Source organism: Chenopodium album, chromosome 12 (genome assembly GCF_948465745.1).
Source record: "Chenopodium album chromosome 12, dcCheAlbu1.1, whole genome shotgun sequence".
NCBI lineage: Eukaryota > Viridiplantae > Streptophyta > Magnoliopsida > Caryophyllales > Amaranthaceae > Chenopodium > Chenopodium album.
The window spans coordinates 22,992,994-23,011,528 of NC_137845.1; the positions used below are offsets into that span (position 1 = coordinate 22,992,994).

The 18,535-nt window shown below is 36.2% G+C and overlaps 1 protein-coding gene across 4 annotated transcripts; it reads right to left on the minus strand.

Annotated features, from left to right (window-relative positions):
* Window positions 1–9,459: 9,459 nt before the first annotated feature.
* On the minus strand, window positions 9,460–18,325 carry LOC145570456 (C-type lectin receptor-like tyrosine-protein kinase At1g52310). 4 transcript variants are annotated; one of them, XM_081629552.1, is made up of 6 exons: window positions 18,178–18,325; window positions 17,664–17,810; window positions 16,523–16,876; window positions 12,311–12,343; window positions 11,631–12,201; window positions 9,460–10,164 (listed from the first exon to the last, which is right to left on the minus strand). In XM_081629552.1, exons 2-6 carry the CDS (start codon window positions 17,782–17,784, stop codon window positions 9,624–9,626), a joined length of 1,620 nt encoding a protein of 539 aa, XP_081485678.1. In that variant the 5' UTR covers window positions 17,785–17,810; window positions 18,178–18,325; the 3' UTR covers window positions 9,460–9,623. The 4 variants fall into 4 exon arrangements, with proteins under 4 accessions (XP_081485678.1, XP_081485675.1, XP_081485676.1 ...); XM_081629549.1 differs by having other exon boundaries at window positions 16,523–16,939; XM_081629550.1 differs by having other exon boundaries at window positions 16,523–16,939; window positions 17,664–17,807; window positions 18,178–18,314.
* Window positions 18,326–18,535: the final 210 nt, after the last annotated feature.

The following is an 18,535-nucleotide window of genomic DNA, read 5'->3' on the forward strand; positions in this document are numbered from 1 at the left end:
GAATGGTGGCTAAGATTATAAACTACCATAAAATACGAGCGATATTTGTTTATGGAATCACATTTTCGTAAATAAATCAATAATCCGTAATTTTTACAGTATATTAATTTATGTATTCACAATTATTGTTGATTGGATAATAATTATTGCTTTACTTGCAATAAAATGTTTTTTTGATGCAAAATTTGCAATAAAATGTGACTTAACAAATAAAATTTATTTATCAAACGGGACGAGATTGTAAACTAGTGGCCTCCAGAAAATGGGTGTGTTGTGATATGCGAGGTTTTGTTTGGTAGTGGAGTAGGATGTGAGTAATTTTTAGAGTGGAGATAAGCAATTTGACAACTTCGCTTCATCGACGTCCGCTATTTCTTTTCTATATTTGTAAGTGTTTTTTAATTTTTTTTTTTTTTTAATGTTACGTGGTCCATTAACGTAGGGCCTAAATCTGATCAGGATATCATTATTTTTCAGTAGTAAAGACTGAAGAGGTGGACAATTTTTTTTATTTTTTAAGCACCAACGCAGACGGAAGCTCCAAAGCACTGCATGATGTACTCTTTTTATTACGAGTGCAGCAGTGCTAGTTTAAGGATCTGTTTCAATTTACTGAAAGTAAATAAAATAAATTAAAATGAATTGAATTGAACTGAATAGAGCTGAAATGAATTGTTTATGAGAAAAGGAAATTAAGAACTAAACTAAACTAAACTGATTGGAGCTGAATTGAACTGAACTCAAATTAAGTTGAACAGAACAGATCCTTAAGTCCCATTTAAATAATCATATGTTTACATACTCCTATTAGTTCTATCTTATGGCACTTAAAATATGTCTAATTCGTTTATTGGTTTTTCTAATGTGTGTCCATGGACATACATCTTAACTATATATTAAAAGGCATTCTTAAAATTGTTATGTGTCATGTGTATTTCTTCTTAGAGATTTGAACCCCAAACCTCATTAAATGAAAACCATATGTATTACCATCTTAGCTAGAAGTGAATCATGTTCCATTAATCCACATTTGCATTTAACTACATACATACAAGTATTAAAATGTACAATAAAAACAAAAATAAATCCAAAATAAGTTATTGTTGTCATTGCATTCTAATTTACTTACAATAAAAAAAATTAAAAAAATAAAAAAAAAATTCAACAAAGCTTTTAAAGCATTTAATATAAAAAATGAAAATATTCAAAGTATCACTTGGAAAAACGCCTACTTACGAGTGCTAGTTTAAGCCTCGTTTGTATAACTGTATGTTTACGTACTCGTATTAGATCTATTTTAGGTCACTTAAAATAAGTCTAATTCGTTTATCGTTTTTTCAAAAATATTTTCATGGACACACATTAAGAAAATAGATTCCATATAACTATTTGATGACAAGAAATATCTATAGATTTTTTCTTTTCAAAAAAAATACGTTTGAAAAATCATTTGAAGAATAATAAAATCTTTATGATTTCCTCTATTACAAGATTTACCATATTTTTCCAAATATATTATTTAATACATAGTATATTTTAGTCAACTTCTTAATACAAAAATAAAATAAAATAAAATAATAAAGTAATTCCTAGCCACATACTGTATTACGGAGTATACTGGAGTACCTACTATCGCAAACAATCATTCTTCCTACTAGTATGTACGTATATTATACCTATTCAAAAAAAAAATGTACGTATATTATACTAGTATGTGGCTAGCAATTTTTTTTTTCTTTTTTTTAATTGTATTATTAGGAAATAATGTAGAATTTATAATGGAAAATTTGTCTAGAAGGGACATATTTGTTCACTATTTTGTCGGAAAGGACCTTATATGTTTAAAGTGGTCTAAAAGGACCTTATAAGTTGATTTTGTTGTTTGGGAGACCTTGAGGTCGAAATCCGGCAATAATTGACTTTTTTTTCCAACGTTGACCTCTCACATGACCTTAAAAAATGACCCATTTTCTTTTTTTTCCACGATTTCCCTCCAACTCCTCCTTCCCTCTTCTAATCCCCAAATAACACAAATCAAAATAAGGGAATTTGAGAGAAATCATGGAAAAAAACGGCAAATACAAGTTTATCTACCAGATAAACGAATTTTTGTTAATCTAGTGACAATTCTGTAAATATATTAAAAAAACGTGGTCATTTATTTAGTAATTTTGGTGAGCTATCAATTACTGTTTGCAACTTGCATTTACTGTTTGGTGAGGAAATTACATATGTACCCCTCAACTAGCATATGAAAAGGCGCATGTACCCCTCCACTGGTACTTGAAAAGACGATTTTTTTTACCTGGGGAATTAACTGGGCACAGCTCAAAAAAAAAGGGGGGGTCATTGTTTAAGGTCACATGAGAGGTCAACGTCGGAGAAAAAAAGTCAATTATTGCTGTATTCCGACCTCAAGGTCCCCCCAAACAACAAAATCAACTTATAAGGTCCTTTTAGAACACTTTAAACATATAAGGTCATTTTAGAACATTTTAAACATATAAGGTACTTGCAGACAAAATAGTGAATATATATGTCACTTCTAGACAAATTTTCCTTTTATAATTTTCAAATGATTCGTTAAACTGACTTTTTATTTAGCCCGTAGCATTCCTCGTCATCAAAAAACCAGAAGGAGTCTATTTTCTTGATTTTTTTTTTTTTTTTTTTTTTTTTGATTCAAGAGAGGAGCAAAGCCAAACAGAGAATAAAAAAGAGCAACAAAAAACACTACAAAACAAAACACACTACTACCTACGGAGGGACAAAGCGTGGAAAAGCCACACCTCTAGTATCCTCCTCTAAAATACGACCCAACTCTACCGGAATATCACTAAAATTCTCAACTTGAGAGTCTTGAACAACTCCGCGGTTGGCCAACCAATCCGCCGCTCTATTCCCTTCCCGATACACATGGACAACACGCACCATCCACCTTGAATCTCTTAGCAAATTCTGGCAGTAAATTATGTCATGAATGTTCTCCCCTCGAGGAACTTCTTTCTTATGTAAAGCCTGCACACATGCTAAGTTATCTAGCTGAACCTCAATTTTGTCAATCTGCAAGCTCATAGCTAATTCAAGCCCCCTAGTAAGTGCCATCACTTCTGCCCGAAAAGCAGTACTATAGCCAAAGTTGGTAGCTATTGCTGAGACACACTTTCCCCTGTAATCTCTTATGATTGCTCCACCCCCAGCTGGACCAGGACAACCCTTGGCTGCACCATCACAATTAAGAGCATACCATCCATAAGCTGGAGCAGTCCATCTTACATCCTTTTGCACTCTCATTATGCTGCTATTCTCATCTTCTTCCATCACATTGTTCAAAGCTCGTCTCGCCTCTTCATACCGCACCTGCAAGAAAGCCATAAAATCAATAGGAAGCTCCTCCCTTCTATTAAACACATAGCAATTACGCCATCTCCAAATCCACCACACCGTAACACCAAAGTAGATCACCCAACTTTCCTCATCATATTGATCCGGATTTTTCAAATTATTAGTGATCCATTCCTTAATGTTTCCCTGGTAGAATTTCTGGAAAACTGCTGGAGTAAGAGTTTTTCGCCACACAACTCTTGCAATTGGACAATCTCTCAAGATATGCAAGCTACTCTCCTCATTAGCACCACAAATATAACACTTTGGGTCATCAGTTAGCTTCCTTTTGAATCTGTTTAAGTTTCCCAACAGCCTGTCATGACAGGCTAGCCATAGAAAGGCTCTAATTCGCTGCTGAATTGGAGCCTTCCACACCGCATCCCAACATTCTTCATCAATTATCTCTGTCTCATGCTTCATTATTCTCACAGCAGAACGAATGGTAAACCTTCCCTTATCCCCATCCTTCCAGTAGACTAAGTCTCCCAGCCCTGTATCCAAACGAAGCTCATGATTTTGAACCAGTTTAAGTGCATCAGAGTCTAAGTAGGGAGCAATCACATCCCATTTCCAACCCAAGTTCTCCTCCCACATTTCCCCAACTGTAGCACCCAACACTTCTTCTGGGATCTGTTGAGTAGCTAACTCACTTAAAGGTTTGTCAGAGCACCACCTATGATCCCAAAATAAAGTCTTATCCCCATCTCCAACTGCTATTTTAATACCTTCACCCAACACCTTCGCATTCTCCGTTATACCACTCCAAACATTCGACATACCTATCTTTGGCTCAAACATGTCTACATCACACCTCCCTTTACAATATTTTGCTCTCAACACCCTTGCCCACAAAGCATTAGGTTCAGCTAGTACCCTCCAACCAAGCTTTGTCAAAAAAGCTGCATTAGCTTGTTTTGCAGAGAATATCCCTATACCCCCTTGATTAACTGGTTTCTGCAGCAATTCCCACGACAACAAATGTACCCTCCTCTGTTCATCATTCCCTCCCCATATAAACTGCCTTGTTTTTCTGTCAATTTGGTCACAAATTCCCCTAGGAATTTTCGCTGTCTGCATAGAATACATTGCCATGGTATTAAGTGTCGACTTAGCCAATGTAATTCTCCCCGCAAGAGAAAGGTATTTCGACTTCCACCCAGCCAATCTTCTGTCAATTTTTTCACATAGGTGACTATACGTTTCCTTGGTGACCCTACTTGTCAACGTCGGCATCCCCAAGTACATACCCAAGTCATCCGTTTTCTCCATCCTTAGAGCTGTGCTAATGTCATCTTGATCAGCAGGAGACATATTCTTCGAAAAATAAACTCTTGATTTCGCCAAACTCACCTTTTGTCCTGATGCATTACAAAACCGATTTAAGCAATCATGAATCACAGTAGCTTGCTCCACACTAGCTTCAGCAAATAAAATTATATCATCCGCGAAAAACAAGTTTGACAGTAAAGGGCCATCTCGACTTGCTCTAATCGGTTTCCATCTCCCTTGAATGATAGCCTCCTCAATTGTTTGATAAAATCTTTCCATGCACATTACAAACAAATAAGGAGATAAAGGGTCTCCTTGCCGGATCCCTCTACTTGGCTTAAACTTCCTTGAAGGTTCACCATTCCAAAGTACTTGCAAAGAAGCCGAAGTGATACAATCCATAATCAACTCAATCATGAAAATAGGTAGATTCATTTGCAACATCGTATCTCTAATAAACGACCATCTCAACCTATCATACGCCTTCTCAAAGTCGATTTTGATCGCCATCATACCCTTCACTCCTTGCTTCTTTCTCATTGTATGGATCACTTCTTGCACAATAACAATGTTGTCCGTTATTTGCCTACCCGGGACAAAGCTAGCTTGAGTGTTAGAGATTACATGTGGAAGCACCGGTTTAAGCCGATTCACAATGACCTTGGTTACAATCTTGTAAGCCACATTACACAAACCAAGAGGTCGAAACTGGGAAGCTACTTCCGGTTTTTCAATTTTAGGCACAAGTGCAATAAAAGCCTCGTTAAATTGTTCAGGAAACCCTTTGCCTTCAAGAATTGGCAGAATTGTTTTATACACTGTTTCTGCAATCATATCCCAATTCTTATGATAAAAAAGAGCTTGAAAGCCATCCGGACCCGGTGCCTTTAAAGCTCCCATCTTCTTAACCACACTTTCAATCTCCACCCTCGAATAGGTAGTAGTCAGCCATCTCCAATCTTGCGAAGATAATTCTGGAAAAATATCCTGTGGTAAATCAAAGCTCATAGGTTCCCCCTCCTCTTTGAACAAGTTCGAATAAAACTCCACAATGTGATCTTTAATATCATTCTTGTCATGCAACCACTGCCCATTATCTCCTTTAAGGGATAGGACTTTATTTTTCCATCTTTTCACAATCGTACTTAGATGGAAAAACGATGTATTTCTATCCCCATTTTTTATCCACTCAACCCTCGATTTTTGATACCACAAGATTTCCTCTCTCTCTAAGATCTCATCAAGTTGTCTTCTTAGTTTAGATTCCAATTTAATGAGTCCTCTGTCTACACTAATAGCAAGTTTCCTCTGCACTCCAGCTATACGAGCAAGCAAAGTTCTTTTTTGCTTAAAGATATTCCCAAAAACATCCCTATTCCAGTGCTGCAACTCTGTAGAAAGCTTCGCCAAGGAACTCATCAAATTACCTTCACCATCCCATTTTTCAGCCACAAACTCTCTAAATTTCTCATGTGTTAGCCATGTGGCTTGAAATCGAAATGGACGATGCAAGGCCGTCAAAGGAGCAAACCCATTGGGAGATATAAATAACGGACAGTGATCCGAATGGAAAGCCGGTAAGTGCTTCATTGAAGCCTTATCAAATCTAACTGCCCACTTATCATTACACAAGGCTCTATCCAACCTTGCACTTTGTCTTGTCTCCACCGTTCTCCCCCTTGCCCACGTATGTGCTGCACCAAAGAATTCAACTTCAAGCAAGTCCATTTCCTCAACCCATTCATTAAAGAGCCTTGATCTGCGGTTAGTCTCACCACACGATTTGTTCCTCTCCGAAGGAAACCTTGTATCATTAAAGTCCCCCGCCATTAACCAAGGTTCATTATGTGCTGCTGCAAACAATTTAAGCTCCTCCCACAATTCTTTTCTCTTGGTAGGGTCCGGGCTCGCATAGATCGCAGTGAAATACCACGGAGTTGCACCATTTCGAGTGATTTCCATCGTAATGTGTTGACCATGCTTCAAAATTGGATTGACAGTGACCGCACTCATTCTCCAATACACCCAAATCCCGCCACTAAATCCAACCGCATCCACCCTCGAATGCCCATCGAACCCAAGGATAGATGCTATCTTTTCTGCTTGTTCTCCACCCATGTGAGTTTCCACCAACGTCAAAACATCTGGTTTATTCATTCGAACCAAATCTTTCAGAGTATTGACAAAATTTTTATTTCCCGCGCCTTGAACATTCCACACCATACAAGAAATAGGTAAAGTATCCGGACTCAAATTAGGTATGCTGTCTTCCATAGACACTGGGATAGTTGGTAAAGAAGCAACATAAGCTTGTCTTAGCATCATCAAAAGACGATTAAATTCATTGGGAATTTTCATCGTTAGCGACAACTCCGGAGGGTTCGAAATCGGTGGTAACATGGACTCCATTTGTACCTCCATGACATGGATCAGGTGGCACATTCTCACTAGGTATGGTTGCTCTAAAGGCATCCCCACACACAAAATCTTCTCTGGAGGCACACACACCTCCACTGGGTTCGGTATTGGATACATGGGTAGGGTCACTATTTTCCTCCTCCAAGTCCTTCAAGTCCTTCTCTGGCTTCTCAATGTCATGTGTTCTCCTCAAATTGCTTGTAAAAGGGCTTAAAGTGTTGGCTTCAAAAACATAATCTGTATTTTCCTTTCCTTGTCTTTCACTCACACTCCCCTTAGTCCCTATTGTGTCTACATTATTCGATACTTCCCTCAAAGGAGTCACAATATATTGCAAATCTTTTTTCTTCTTTTGTTGATATATCTTGTTAGGCACTTTTTTAGCTTTAGTAAACAAATTATTTGCAAAAAGATTTCCTCCTTGAAAATTAGGAATAATATTTTCCGTCCTTCCCATCAGCTGAGAATCTTCCCCCAAATTAATTGGTCTATCAAAACTTCCATCTTTATCTTGCTGATCCTCTATCACATCTTCCTTGTCCTTATCATCTTCCATAATTACCTCCTCATCTTCCACTTCTTGCTCACCCAAGATATTGAATCTCGAACCCCCCCGTTAATTACTCCTTTGTTTACCAAACTCTTCTCCTTTTCCTTTCCTAAAATACCCTCGTTCGAAGTCAACTCAGCATTGACTTTCCTTACCACAGAACTGGTGCCCTCAACATTCTTATTCCCTCCAGCACCCACCTTCTCCGGTTTCGAATACTTTTTCCGGCCCGGTTTCTTCACCAACATCCACGCACCAAAATCTTCCCTTTCTTTAGGTTTCGGTGCACGTTCATGCAGAGGATTATTATGCACCACCATATCAGTCATGTCATCTTCATTCCTTAGCATTGGACACTCATCTTCCACATGACCAAGCTTCCCACACTTGAAGCACACCATTCTTATCCCTTCATATTGGACTCTCCATATCCTCCCTTTCAGCCAGAATTTCGATAACAATGGTTTCGACAAGTCAATTTCCACACTTAATCTAGTAAACTGACCACGCTCCGCCTGTGCTGTAGTTTTATCAACTCGAAGCACTTTCCCTATTTTTGATCCAATTTTATTAAGAAAACTGATATCAAAATACTCCACCGGAAGATTAGGGATCCTCACCCAAGCAGTGAGTAGCTTAATTGGTGCTTCATCCGGGACAAAATTTGGCACCCACTTCCTTATAGTCAAATAATTATCATCCAGCAGCCATGGACCTTGCGTTAGAACATAGTCATAATCTGCTCTATTAGAAAATCTTGCTATATAATAGTTGCATCCTATATCTGTCAACGCTAACTCCCCCTTGATGTTCCACTTTTTCTTGAGTCTTCTCATCAGCCCCATATACCCCAATTTACCACTGAACATCTTAATGATCAATGAATCCCTCCATGGTCTCCTCAAATGTTTCTTTTCCTCCCTGGTTAGCCTTATTACTGGACAACGTTCATCATTCAGCACTTCCTCCGGTATTTCCTCATCATCCGAGATATCCTCCTCTTCCTCATTCTCATGCTGGTGGAGGAGTGGAGATCCCATAGCCCCTCTCGATTCCCCTCTCAGCAGATCTCTAAAGGAGATACCAGGGATTTGACTATTTTGGGTTGTTTGCAGCATCCCAACCCCTTGATTACCATTCACATCACCATTGACTCCCTCCATAACATCCACCATAGTCTCATCCACATAGGTTGGGGATTGACTATTAGCATTCAAATGATTTACTTTTCGTTTAGGCTTCTTATTAGATCGATCCAGTTGATCAATCTCTTCAGTCGAGCCATTTTTTCCAAACCCTAAGTTATTCGCTTCCATAGAGAGCATATTTTTTGTTTTTAATTCATATGATGTAATTGCTTCTTAATTATAGTCTATTTTCTTGATGTGTGCCCATAAACACACGTAACACGTTAAAAAAAAAACCCGAAAAGCAATATATAGTCCCATCTAGTGTCATCAATATGAAACAAAATAAAAGATAAATACTCTGAGTAGGCACGTTTGACGAGTGCAACTATATAATTTTACTCTGAAAGTGTGTTTCAATTTTTATAACCTTAATATTAGAAATTCATTAAATTGTTGTTTAAGTTCAATTTGAACCAATATTTAATCAACACTTCCTCTTTAAAACTTTGATCATTTTTTTATGGGACTTGTAGAAATGTTAACATCGACATATTATGTTTGACATGTTAACACACATTCATGATCATAGTTTGGGACATTTAGAAGTGTTAACATTGTGATTATGAGAAACCTGCATAGATCAGGTACATATTTTAGGGAGTATATTAGTTTTCCTAAGATTAGCAATGTCAATAAAACTGGTGCTTCATATAAATAATGATGCTGTATTGCAATAGTTTCATAATATCTTAAAACAAGCAAACATATTAGTCAGGACCTTTAGCCTTCTGATTAAGAGCAAATCAGTTTAATGCTTCATTGCTAGGATACGTGATCAGGCCAGACATACTCATATGATTTATCTAATTCTAAAGTTGAGCTTGCTCTACAACAGGGGCTGATGGAACCAACTGCTGAAGCTGATGAACAACATGAGACATTCGGGGCCTCATTGAAGGTAAGTTTTGAGTGCAAGAATAGACAAGGTCAACTACTTTCTGAATTGCTCCGGCCTCTGGAATCTCAGAGGATGAGCTTGATATGACTGGATCTAGCAAGTCTGGATAGCGATGGGACTGTACAAGGGTTGTAGCCCACTCGAATATACTCTGCAAACTACCTGAATCATCAGCCTGGGCAAGACGACGCCCGCTCACAATCTCAAGTAGCAAGACTCCAAAGCTATACACATCACTTTTTGTTGTAAGCTCATTTCTATAGACAAACTCTGGAGCAAGGTACCCATGAGTTCCACCAGCCATTACAGTCCTCTCTTGCATAACTTCCCATGGCACAAACTTTGCGAGTCCAACTCCCATTAGATGTGCTCCAAATTCTTCATCGAGAAGCACATTGCTTGCACGAATGTCTCGATGCACAACTTGAGGCTTGACCTTGTCATGTAAAAATCTATTATTGGAATAAGTAGAACAATCAGTTTCAGCAACAAAGCTAAGATTAAAATTCCATAGATTTTTTGCAAGGAAACAAATATAATTTACGCCAATTACATCTATTTACACAAGATACATACTATAAAGTTACTGTGACTTTACAAGGCATGGAAACTGTCTAACATCTACGACAAGTCTCAGCCAAAAGATCCCACAAAAGAACAACCAAGATACTCAGTAAATGAACGAAACTACCAAATATAATCCAAACAAAAGCCAGCGTGATGAACATTCTTTTCCACACAGAAATAACAGCCTAACAAACTAGTGTTGCTTTACTGAATTGCCCCTCCAGTGGAGCTAACAGAATTTGGCGCCTTTTCCTTGCGTGCATACGTGGACCAGCAGTGGTGGTTTAAGTGTCATGCATCCAAACTATTTTCTTTTTTTTAAAAAAATAATATAACTAATAATTGGTTCATCAAAGATTCAAAGTATAATTATCATTCTCTTAGTTGATAAAGGAACTTAATTCAGCCATGAAAATTAAAAACCAAAGCCACTAAATCATCACCATGAAAATACTAAGAGCAAAAACACAATACACAGCCAAAAAAAAAAAAAAAAGAGAGAAGTAAAGAGCCAAAGCATGGATATGTAAAAGACGAAGTAGATCTTATAAGCATATGGAAAGTGGAGACAACAGGTAAATGTAGACCTAGTGAGTGGCTACTTGACTTATAGGTTCAGCCAAATAGAAGAGAAAGCAAAATTGAGATCTAAATAACACGTCTTCAACACCACAAATACAAACCGCCAAATTAAAAACCCTATCTAGAAGAAAAAAAAAAAAAAAGAAGAAGAAATAAGCTGCAAGGAGATAGAACAGGTCTGTTAATTTTTTTTCTATTTTTTTTTCTATTTTTTTTTTTTTGGGCAGGCTGGTACATGGTAGGTTGGAAGCAACTAGGACTCAAACATATATTACCTACGCTCATATGAGCATTAGTCACCGACAATATAATGACTCATACATTGAGGAGGTACCTTGGAAGGATTTGTGTGCATGTACACCCCAATAATTGTCTCAGGCTATGCTTTTATGCATGTGTTCCCTTTTTCCTTTCTTCTAGGTGCTTCCCCCCCCCCCCCCCCCCCCCCCCCCCCCACCCCCCAAAACAGTGGGGTATCAGTGGGAAGGAGGAAGGTTTAGACTAATCATTGTTTGTCTTGCTGATCTCGTTGTAGGTTACACTTACCGATTAAGAAAGCAAAGATGGAGATAACATTTATACATTGACATGCTTGATCAGTGTACCAGAAGCATTTCCAGATCAGTGTAAACTTCTACTGAGGACCAACGTTTTCATAAAGTCTAGCATGACATTCATATTATGTATTCAATACATATAATAATCAGAAAAGAGGATCACTTATAATTGTACAATGGCATCAAAGCAAGTAAAGTGAATATGAACTCACGCGATTCCTTGGGCAAGGGTTGTGGCAATTTTCATTCGCATAGGCCAGCTTAAGCATCTACCACCTCTTGGAACATGGTGCAGCCACCTATCAAGAGGACCATTCACTATGAATTCATAAACAATATAGCGATGACCAAGGTTAAAACAGCACCCTTTCACAGATACCAGACTTGGGTGATGAAGCCGTGCAACTCTCCCAACTTCAGAATAGAACTCTTTTTTCCTTTGGTAATTGGACCTTTTCAATTTCTTAATCGCTACCTTCGAACCATCAGCTAAAATGCCACTATATGTACCTCCTGTTTTGGATTCTCCAGGAAGACGATTTCCCTCACTGAAATTCTTTGAAATAGACTTCAGCTCTTCAATTGTGAAGACCTTCCAGGATGGAGGCACTAAAGATGATGCTACTAGATTTGATTGCCTACGGGACCTTCGATTCCTTTTACTTCGTCTGTAGACAAGTAACCAAAACGCAACAGCTAATGTGGCACAGAGAATCCCACCACTAACAACTGCTAGGATAATTATATACAAGTTTTGGCACGGTCCTCCATAGCATTGGTTTCCTACACAAAAATGATGCATTTATTACAATTGAAATTCAAAGAACATTCAAGCATTAAATGGAATGCAGTACTTCCCTAATTCACAAGGTACGAGAAACCAAGCACTGACTTTTAAATGGTAAACCATTCTTCATGCTTCTTCCTGATATGAAATAAAGTAATAAAAACAACAAAAACTTGTGAAAAAAATATGAGAGGTAGCCTCTGAAATTTCTAGTGAATCTACAAGGATGTATGTATTAAATAAAAATTGTTTATCAATTATCTTAAACAACATAAGGTGCAAAAGCACAGAAATCAGCCTAGAAAAAAGCGCACATAGGCACTCGCCTTTTGTTGGTTTTAAGCCTCGCAGAACTAGGCCTAGTCACGCCTAAACCACAATTTTTAAAGCTTGGAAGAGGTTGAAAAGACTCCGTAAGGGGCTTGATAAGCAATAGAAAGACTGGCATAAGGATAAGATTTCACATCACTTTAGATGCCGGAACATCAACACCAATAACCTATTCACCTTGAGGACAAGGTGGAAATTTGTGTGCTCGGTAAAGTTATGAATTTTCCTAAGGGATAAAGCATTATAGGTAGTGCATTATATATACTCATAGTATCATGATGAGGAAGATAGTCAGTCAGTCAAAGGGAAATGAGAATCTGAAGATGTTATAAATAAAGGAGAGTAGGCAAAGAAAAAAGCATCAAGCAAGTCATATTAGATTTGTTTAGCTCATGGGAATGAATCAGGCCATTTGAATGCTTGATCAATTATCCTAAACTAACTGTATTTCCACTTAATCAATCTTAATCTTCTTCCTTTAATTTATTATCCAATTATGCAGTTCATAAATAACCAAAACAAGATCGATTAACAAATACCGACACAATAATGCTAAATTGGATACATTAGATTTTCCCTCACCCAAACAGGGAGGTAGAAGGCAAAAAGAAATAGATTTTTTTTTTTTTAAAAAAAATAGGATCAGAAAGACATAAACTTTTGGCAACTTGTCAAATAAGGTGTAGAAACACGTCAAGAGTTACAAAAGCTATAGAGAGAATATGTGGAAAGTTGAGTTTTATTTGCTGAGTGTGTGAATCATAGCTGAGTAAACATGAAAACGTTGAATCAATCGTGTCCACTATATTATACTTCCTCCGTTTTTATTTACTTGACCTGTAGCCCTTTGGCACACAATTTAAGGAAGAGATTAAAGAAGATTAACATAAGATAAATAAAAAAAATTAATACCATGAAACCCCAAATCATCCCTTTATTGGTGGTTTTAGTTTTTTTGTATTAAAAATATCATTTGTCTTCTTTAATTAACTCCTTAAATTGCATGCCATAGGACTATAGGTCAAGTAAATTGAAACAGAGGAAGTAATTATTTATCAAGAAGAAAAAACACTCCCATGAGTGGAATAATATTTTTTTTAAATACTTCCATGTTAAAAAGTTAAAGCAATCATCAATAGATTTAGAAAAAGTAGTACAACCCTTGCTCCTATTTGTTGGTTAACCTTTTGATTTAGTGCAACTTCCTTTTCTTTTTGTTTTGGTTGATTAAAAGTGAGTAAAAAAATAAAACTGTGGGATTTCGTTGATTAAAAGTGGGTAAAAACATATGATATAAGGGTTTATTTAATTAAATGTGGGTTAAAAAATAAGACAATGATGTGAATCAAGAAATAAATTCTTTGGAACGGTCTACCTTTTTAGAAGGTCTAGATAACTTTAATATAGGCTACCCAAACAAGGAAACAAATGCATCATTTATTGTTTTTACTTAGTTTCTTCTAGAATTTTGCTTGCAAGTTTTAACTTTCACTTGAAAGGGTTTTTCTTGGTTTAAGCGCTTAAGATTTATTTTATCATCTAGTTTATAAGTTTCCTTATGTTTCTAGGAGTTTGTTAGATTTCGTAGAAGTCTAGGAACTACAGATACGGACTTGAAGCTCAAAGAAAACATATGCCTTATAATATGTTTTTGGAAACGCCAGGATGTCATCTAACCAATGGAAGTGGTTTCACAAGACTCGGAGTTCATTTAGTCGGTCAACGAAGGCTAAAACTAAAATCGCAAAAACTGCCAAGTAGGTTGGTTTTGATAGTTTCCTAATGTAAGTAGGTTTAGTATTCCTAGTACACTTAGGTTACTTGGAGCTAAAGCTAGGGGCTTGTCCTAGTCCTATTAGACTTAGAATTAGTTCGTTTTTTTTTTTTCTATAAATAAGGGATTTTTGTGGCTTTGTAATACATAACAAGTACACAAAATTCAGCATAATAAAAGTTGATTGTTTAGCTTTTGCTTAAACGTTATTTGCTAGTTTTCAATTCAAGGAGTTGGTTGAAAATTAGAACATTAAATACTTAGTATCTAGGAGTAGGCTAAGAGTTTAATCTCATAATAATTAGCATCCAGAAGTGGTTTACTTAATTTGGGAATTCGAATTATAAGTTTAAGAAGTTATCTTGTGAGGAGAAATATCGGTTTGTTTATATGTGATCTTCAAGAAATTATTCAAGATTGGATTTTTATTACAGAATTGTGGGTTTTCTAAAAACTTAACTAAACAAGGGGTTAAGATCCACATTAAACAGTTTGGTTAAAGTTGATTAATAATGAAATAAAGTACTCATGGAATTACAAGTTCTAGGTGTTATTGACTTATTGTTACATGTTAACATTTCAAGAATTGACGTCATTAACCATGACACCCAAAAACCATGTTCTCAAAAATCTACATTCCTAATATTATTCCTCAAGGTATTCTCACACATTTGTATCAACATCTGCATCTCTACTACACTCATCTTCTTAACATGTCCCTTAATTGCGAACATTTTGACCCATGAAATAATATAAGTCTAATTGTCATCCCATAAATTTCCCTTATAACCTTAAAGGCAGGAAATCAGCAATGATCACATATTAACCCATGAGCTACCAAATTAGTTCTATGTGTTACATCCTCATCAATATCTCCATTTTTTTGTAAAATCGGTACGAGGTGATCAAATTGTTCGCTAGCAGTTAACCCTCAATGTACTCTTCATACTCCTACTTAGCCAAAACCCTCAAGATTCTAAATTATGTCTCCATCATTCCAACTCAACATTAATCCCAAGCACTAGCCTCATCCACCAATTTGATATCAAACAAAAATAACACACACCACGGTGTCTCATCTTGAATATACCTTGTAACTTTATCCAAAAAGCTACAAAGAGCTGGGGTTGATCATTTGATCTTCATTGTAAACTAATCATTATAACAAACCCTTGATATCATATCCTTAACTAGGTCAATATACTTAGGTGGTATTCCTTTCTTTGTCATTTTCCCACCGAAGCCCCTCTCTTAGACTCTTAGTACCTAGTCATATATCTTCTCTAAAGTCTTAGCAATCCATTCTAAAAAAAAAATAGCAGGAGAATAGAATGGAGTTTAGGAATAGGAAATCAATTTTGAAATGATATTTAATTGAGAAATTGGTTTTAATATGTACTTTCCATGCTCATACACTTCAGTTTTGGTTTTTAATTTATAACTATGGTACACGTGTCCCTTGAAATTTATATCTTATAAGGCTAGGTGGCAAAGAAATACACATGACCTCACTAGTTTCCTTTCAACTGAAATCCTTTTTCAATTACTTTGACAAAAGTAGAACTACTCAGGCTTTCCACAAGATACAATTCCTTTCCTTGTAAAGGCATTTCTACCAATATGACTTGCTCCTCATTAGCACCTATTACTCTCATATCTCCTTGGAATGAAAAATTAGTCATCAGCAGCCAAAACAAATGACTAATTTATTCTGCATGTTCTCTTAAGCAGATAGAATAAACTCTTACACATTTTCTGGCATATGGTGCCTTTTTCATATAAAACCTACATGCTTGTTTTAGTCATGTTCATGGAGTTTGGGGATTCTGGATAGAATGTACAACTAAGATGAAGTTATGTGGCGCTTTCATTTGTTTGTTGCATTTGGTTAGATCATGATGTAAGCACTTTTGGCAATCACACAGAGTCTTTTTTTTTTTTTTTTTTTATAGTTTGAAATAGTGAGTTGCATTGGTGTGACTGATTTTCATTACAATAAGATGGCATGTAATATTTGTTGTCTATTTTAAAAATACTACAAATTATGCAGTTAACATTTTTAAAGACTATGTAGCATCTGTCTATTTGAAGGTAACTAATTATCCTCTATACCCTTCTACCAATGCAATTCCAAAGAATATTCCTGAAGCAAGGTGTCAAGGCTAACACAGGACAAGACAAGAGAAAATTGACAAGACAGAGTCAAGCCATACCTGTATCAACTGTGCAAATAAAAGCATGAGAATGGTTGCATCCTACAGCTTTAATGGGCACGGCCCCATAGGACAACAAAGAACATGAATCACTTCCATTATTGCAGGACAAGTTGCCACAATTTGATCCATGCTGCACCTTGGGTAAAAAGGAGTCATTATGCAGAGAATTATGATCAGACCACATCCAACTGTGCCCAGAAGTAGATTGTCCTTGTCCTCCAATCCAGCAACCATTAACATTAATTCTACACAGGTCTTGAACAAATTTCAGCTCTTGAAGCGATGACACAGATGCTAAGTGTCCTCTATGGTCCTTACAATAGGCCTCTGACTCATCCCAAGACTTCAAATCTGATATGCACTTGAAGCATTTAGTCTTGTTTTCATTGACAATCCAATCAGACAGGCAATGCCCTACATGTACGTTATAGAAAAAAGATACTAGTAACATCAGATATTAGTACCAACAACTTTAAGCAAACAGTAACAACAAAAATGATAACCCACAATTTTATTTAGAAAAAAAATAACAAAAACAAGTGAATGAATAAAAAAGAGAACGAAAAGTCACACCAGCATTACTGCATTAGTTATCATTCTCTCACAAATTATTACAGTGCACTAAGTACTCATTCTCGGACTCATATTACAAATTGAGAGAAGGATATCACATAAAACTTTGGTACCTCAATTGATGTTTTCATACACTTGGTATCTCAATTAAAGTTTTCATGATATTTTTGTCATACATGTACATATATCGCATTTGACTCAAAATTTAATGCATATGCAATCGTCAAGGCATATCTCAACATATGCAATTTGTAGATTGTATCTTTTTGGCCGAAGAGAGTTAAAGTTGAGTAAGCTTTTATGTTGTACAGCAGTTATTAAAAAAAAATCATGAATGCCACATCATTTTTCTTGCATATCGTAGTTTAAAACCCTCCACTTCCTAGAAGCACAAGAGAAGTTCACCTGCCAAAATCTAACTTCTCTTGCATAATCAAACTATCCTACCATAAGCAAATATCACATTTCCTATAATATCCGAAATAAAGGTTAGAAAGAGAATCTAACTCTTGAACTCACAACTCAATAAGTACTCATTTGTAATATGCAAGCATACATTTTGTACCTGCTTTATGTGAAGCAAGCAAACTCCGGTGATGACGAGGCCGGGCCCATCCCTGATCACCGGCAGGAGGGGCGGCAGGCCCAGGGAAAATAGGTTCATTTTCATGATTTTGTTCTGACATCAATGGGTAGTTTACACCAAAGCCTGCTGCACATTAGCAATCAAAATTGACTCAATCATCAAAGTAAAGTTGACTCAATCATCAAAGTAAGCTCCAAAAATTTCGTTAATTTTTTTTTTTTTTTTTTTTTTTTGGAAGCAAAAATTTCGTTAAATTCATCTAAGAACATGAATAGCAAAATTCAAACAACGAGATCGCTTGTTATAATCTTTCATAATTTCAGAATTTAGAACAAATTGCTGTTCAATAATTCACCGAAGAACCCTAAATTGACTACACTGACAATTAAATTAACAATTGACTAGATTGTAAAATTGATTCCAAGATTATAAATAATATTAGTAATATTAATAATCTCAACTCATAAAATGCAGAATAGGAGAGAAAGCTCACAAGTTGTTTCAATGGAGGATTCAGAGTACGAATTAGTGGAGGAGAGGAGAGAGGGGAGTGGTGCAGCTACGCAGCTTAAAGATGAAAACTGAAACGATCAAAATGGGTATTATAAAGGAAATATAGTTGAAAAACATTAAATGACAATCAATTTTGTAAAAAATAACCAAAATCGTTTTATGAAATATATTTGTGGATGTCCATTATACCATTGCCTGTATTATTTCAAAACATTCTAGGTTTATATGTATACAGGTATCATCATATGATAGATATACACATTTTATTCTCTCTAATATTTCATATTTCTCCCTATTTTACAACATGTTATCAGCACCAAATCTCATAAAATCAGATA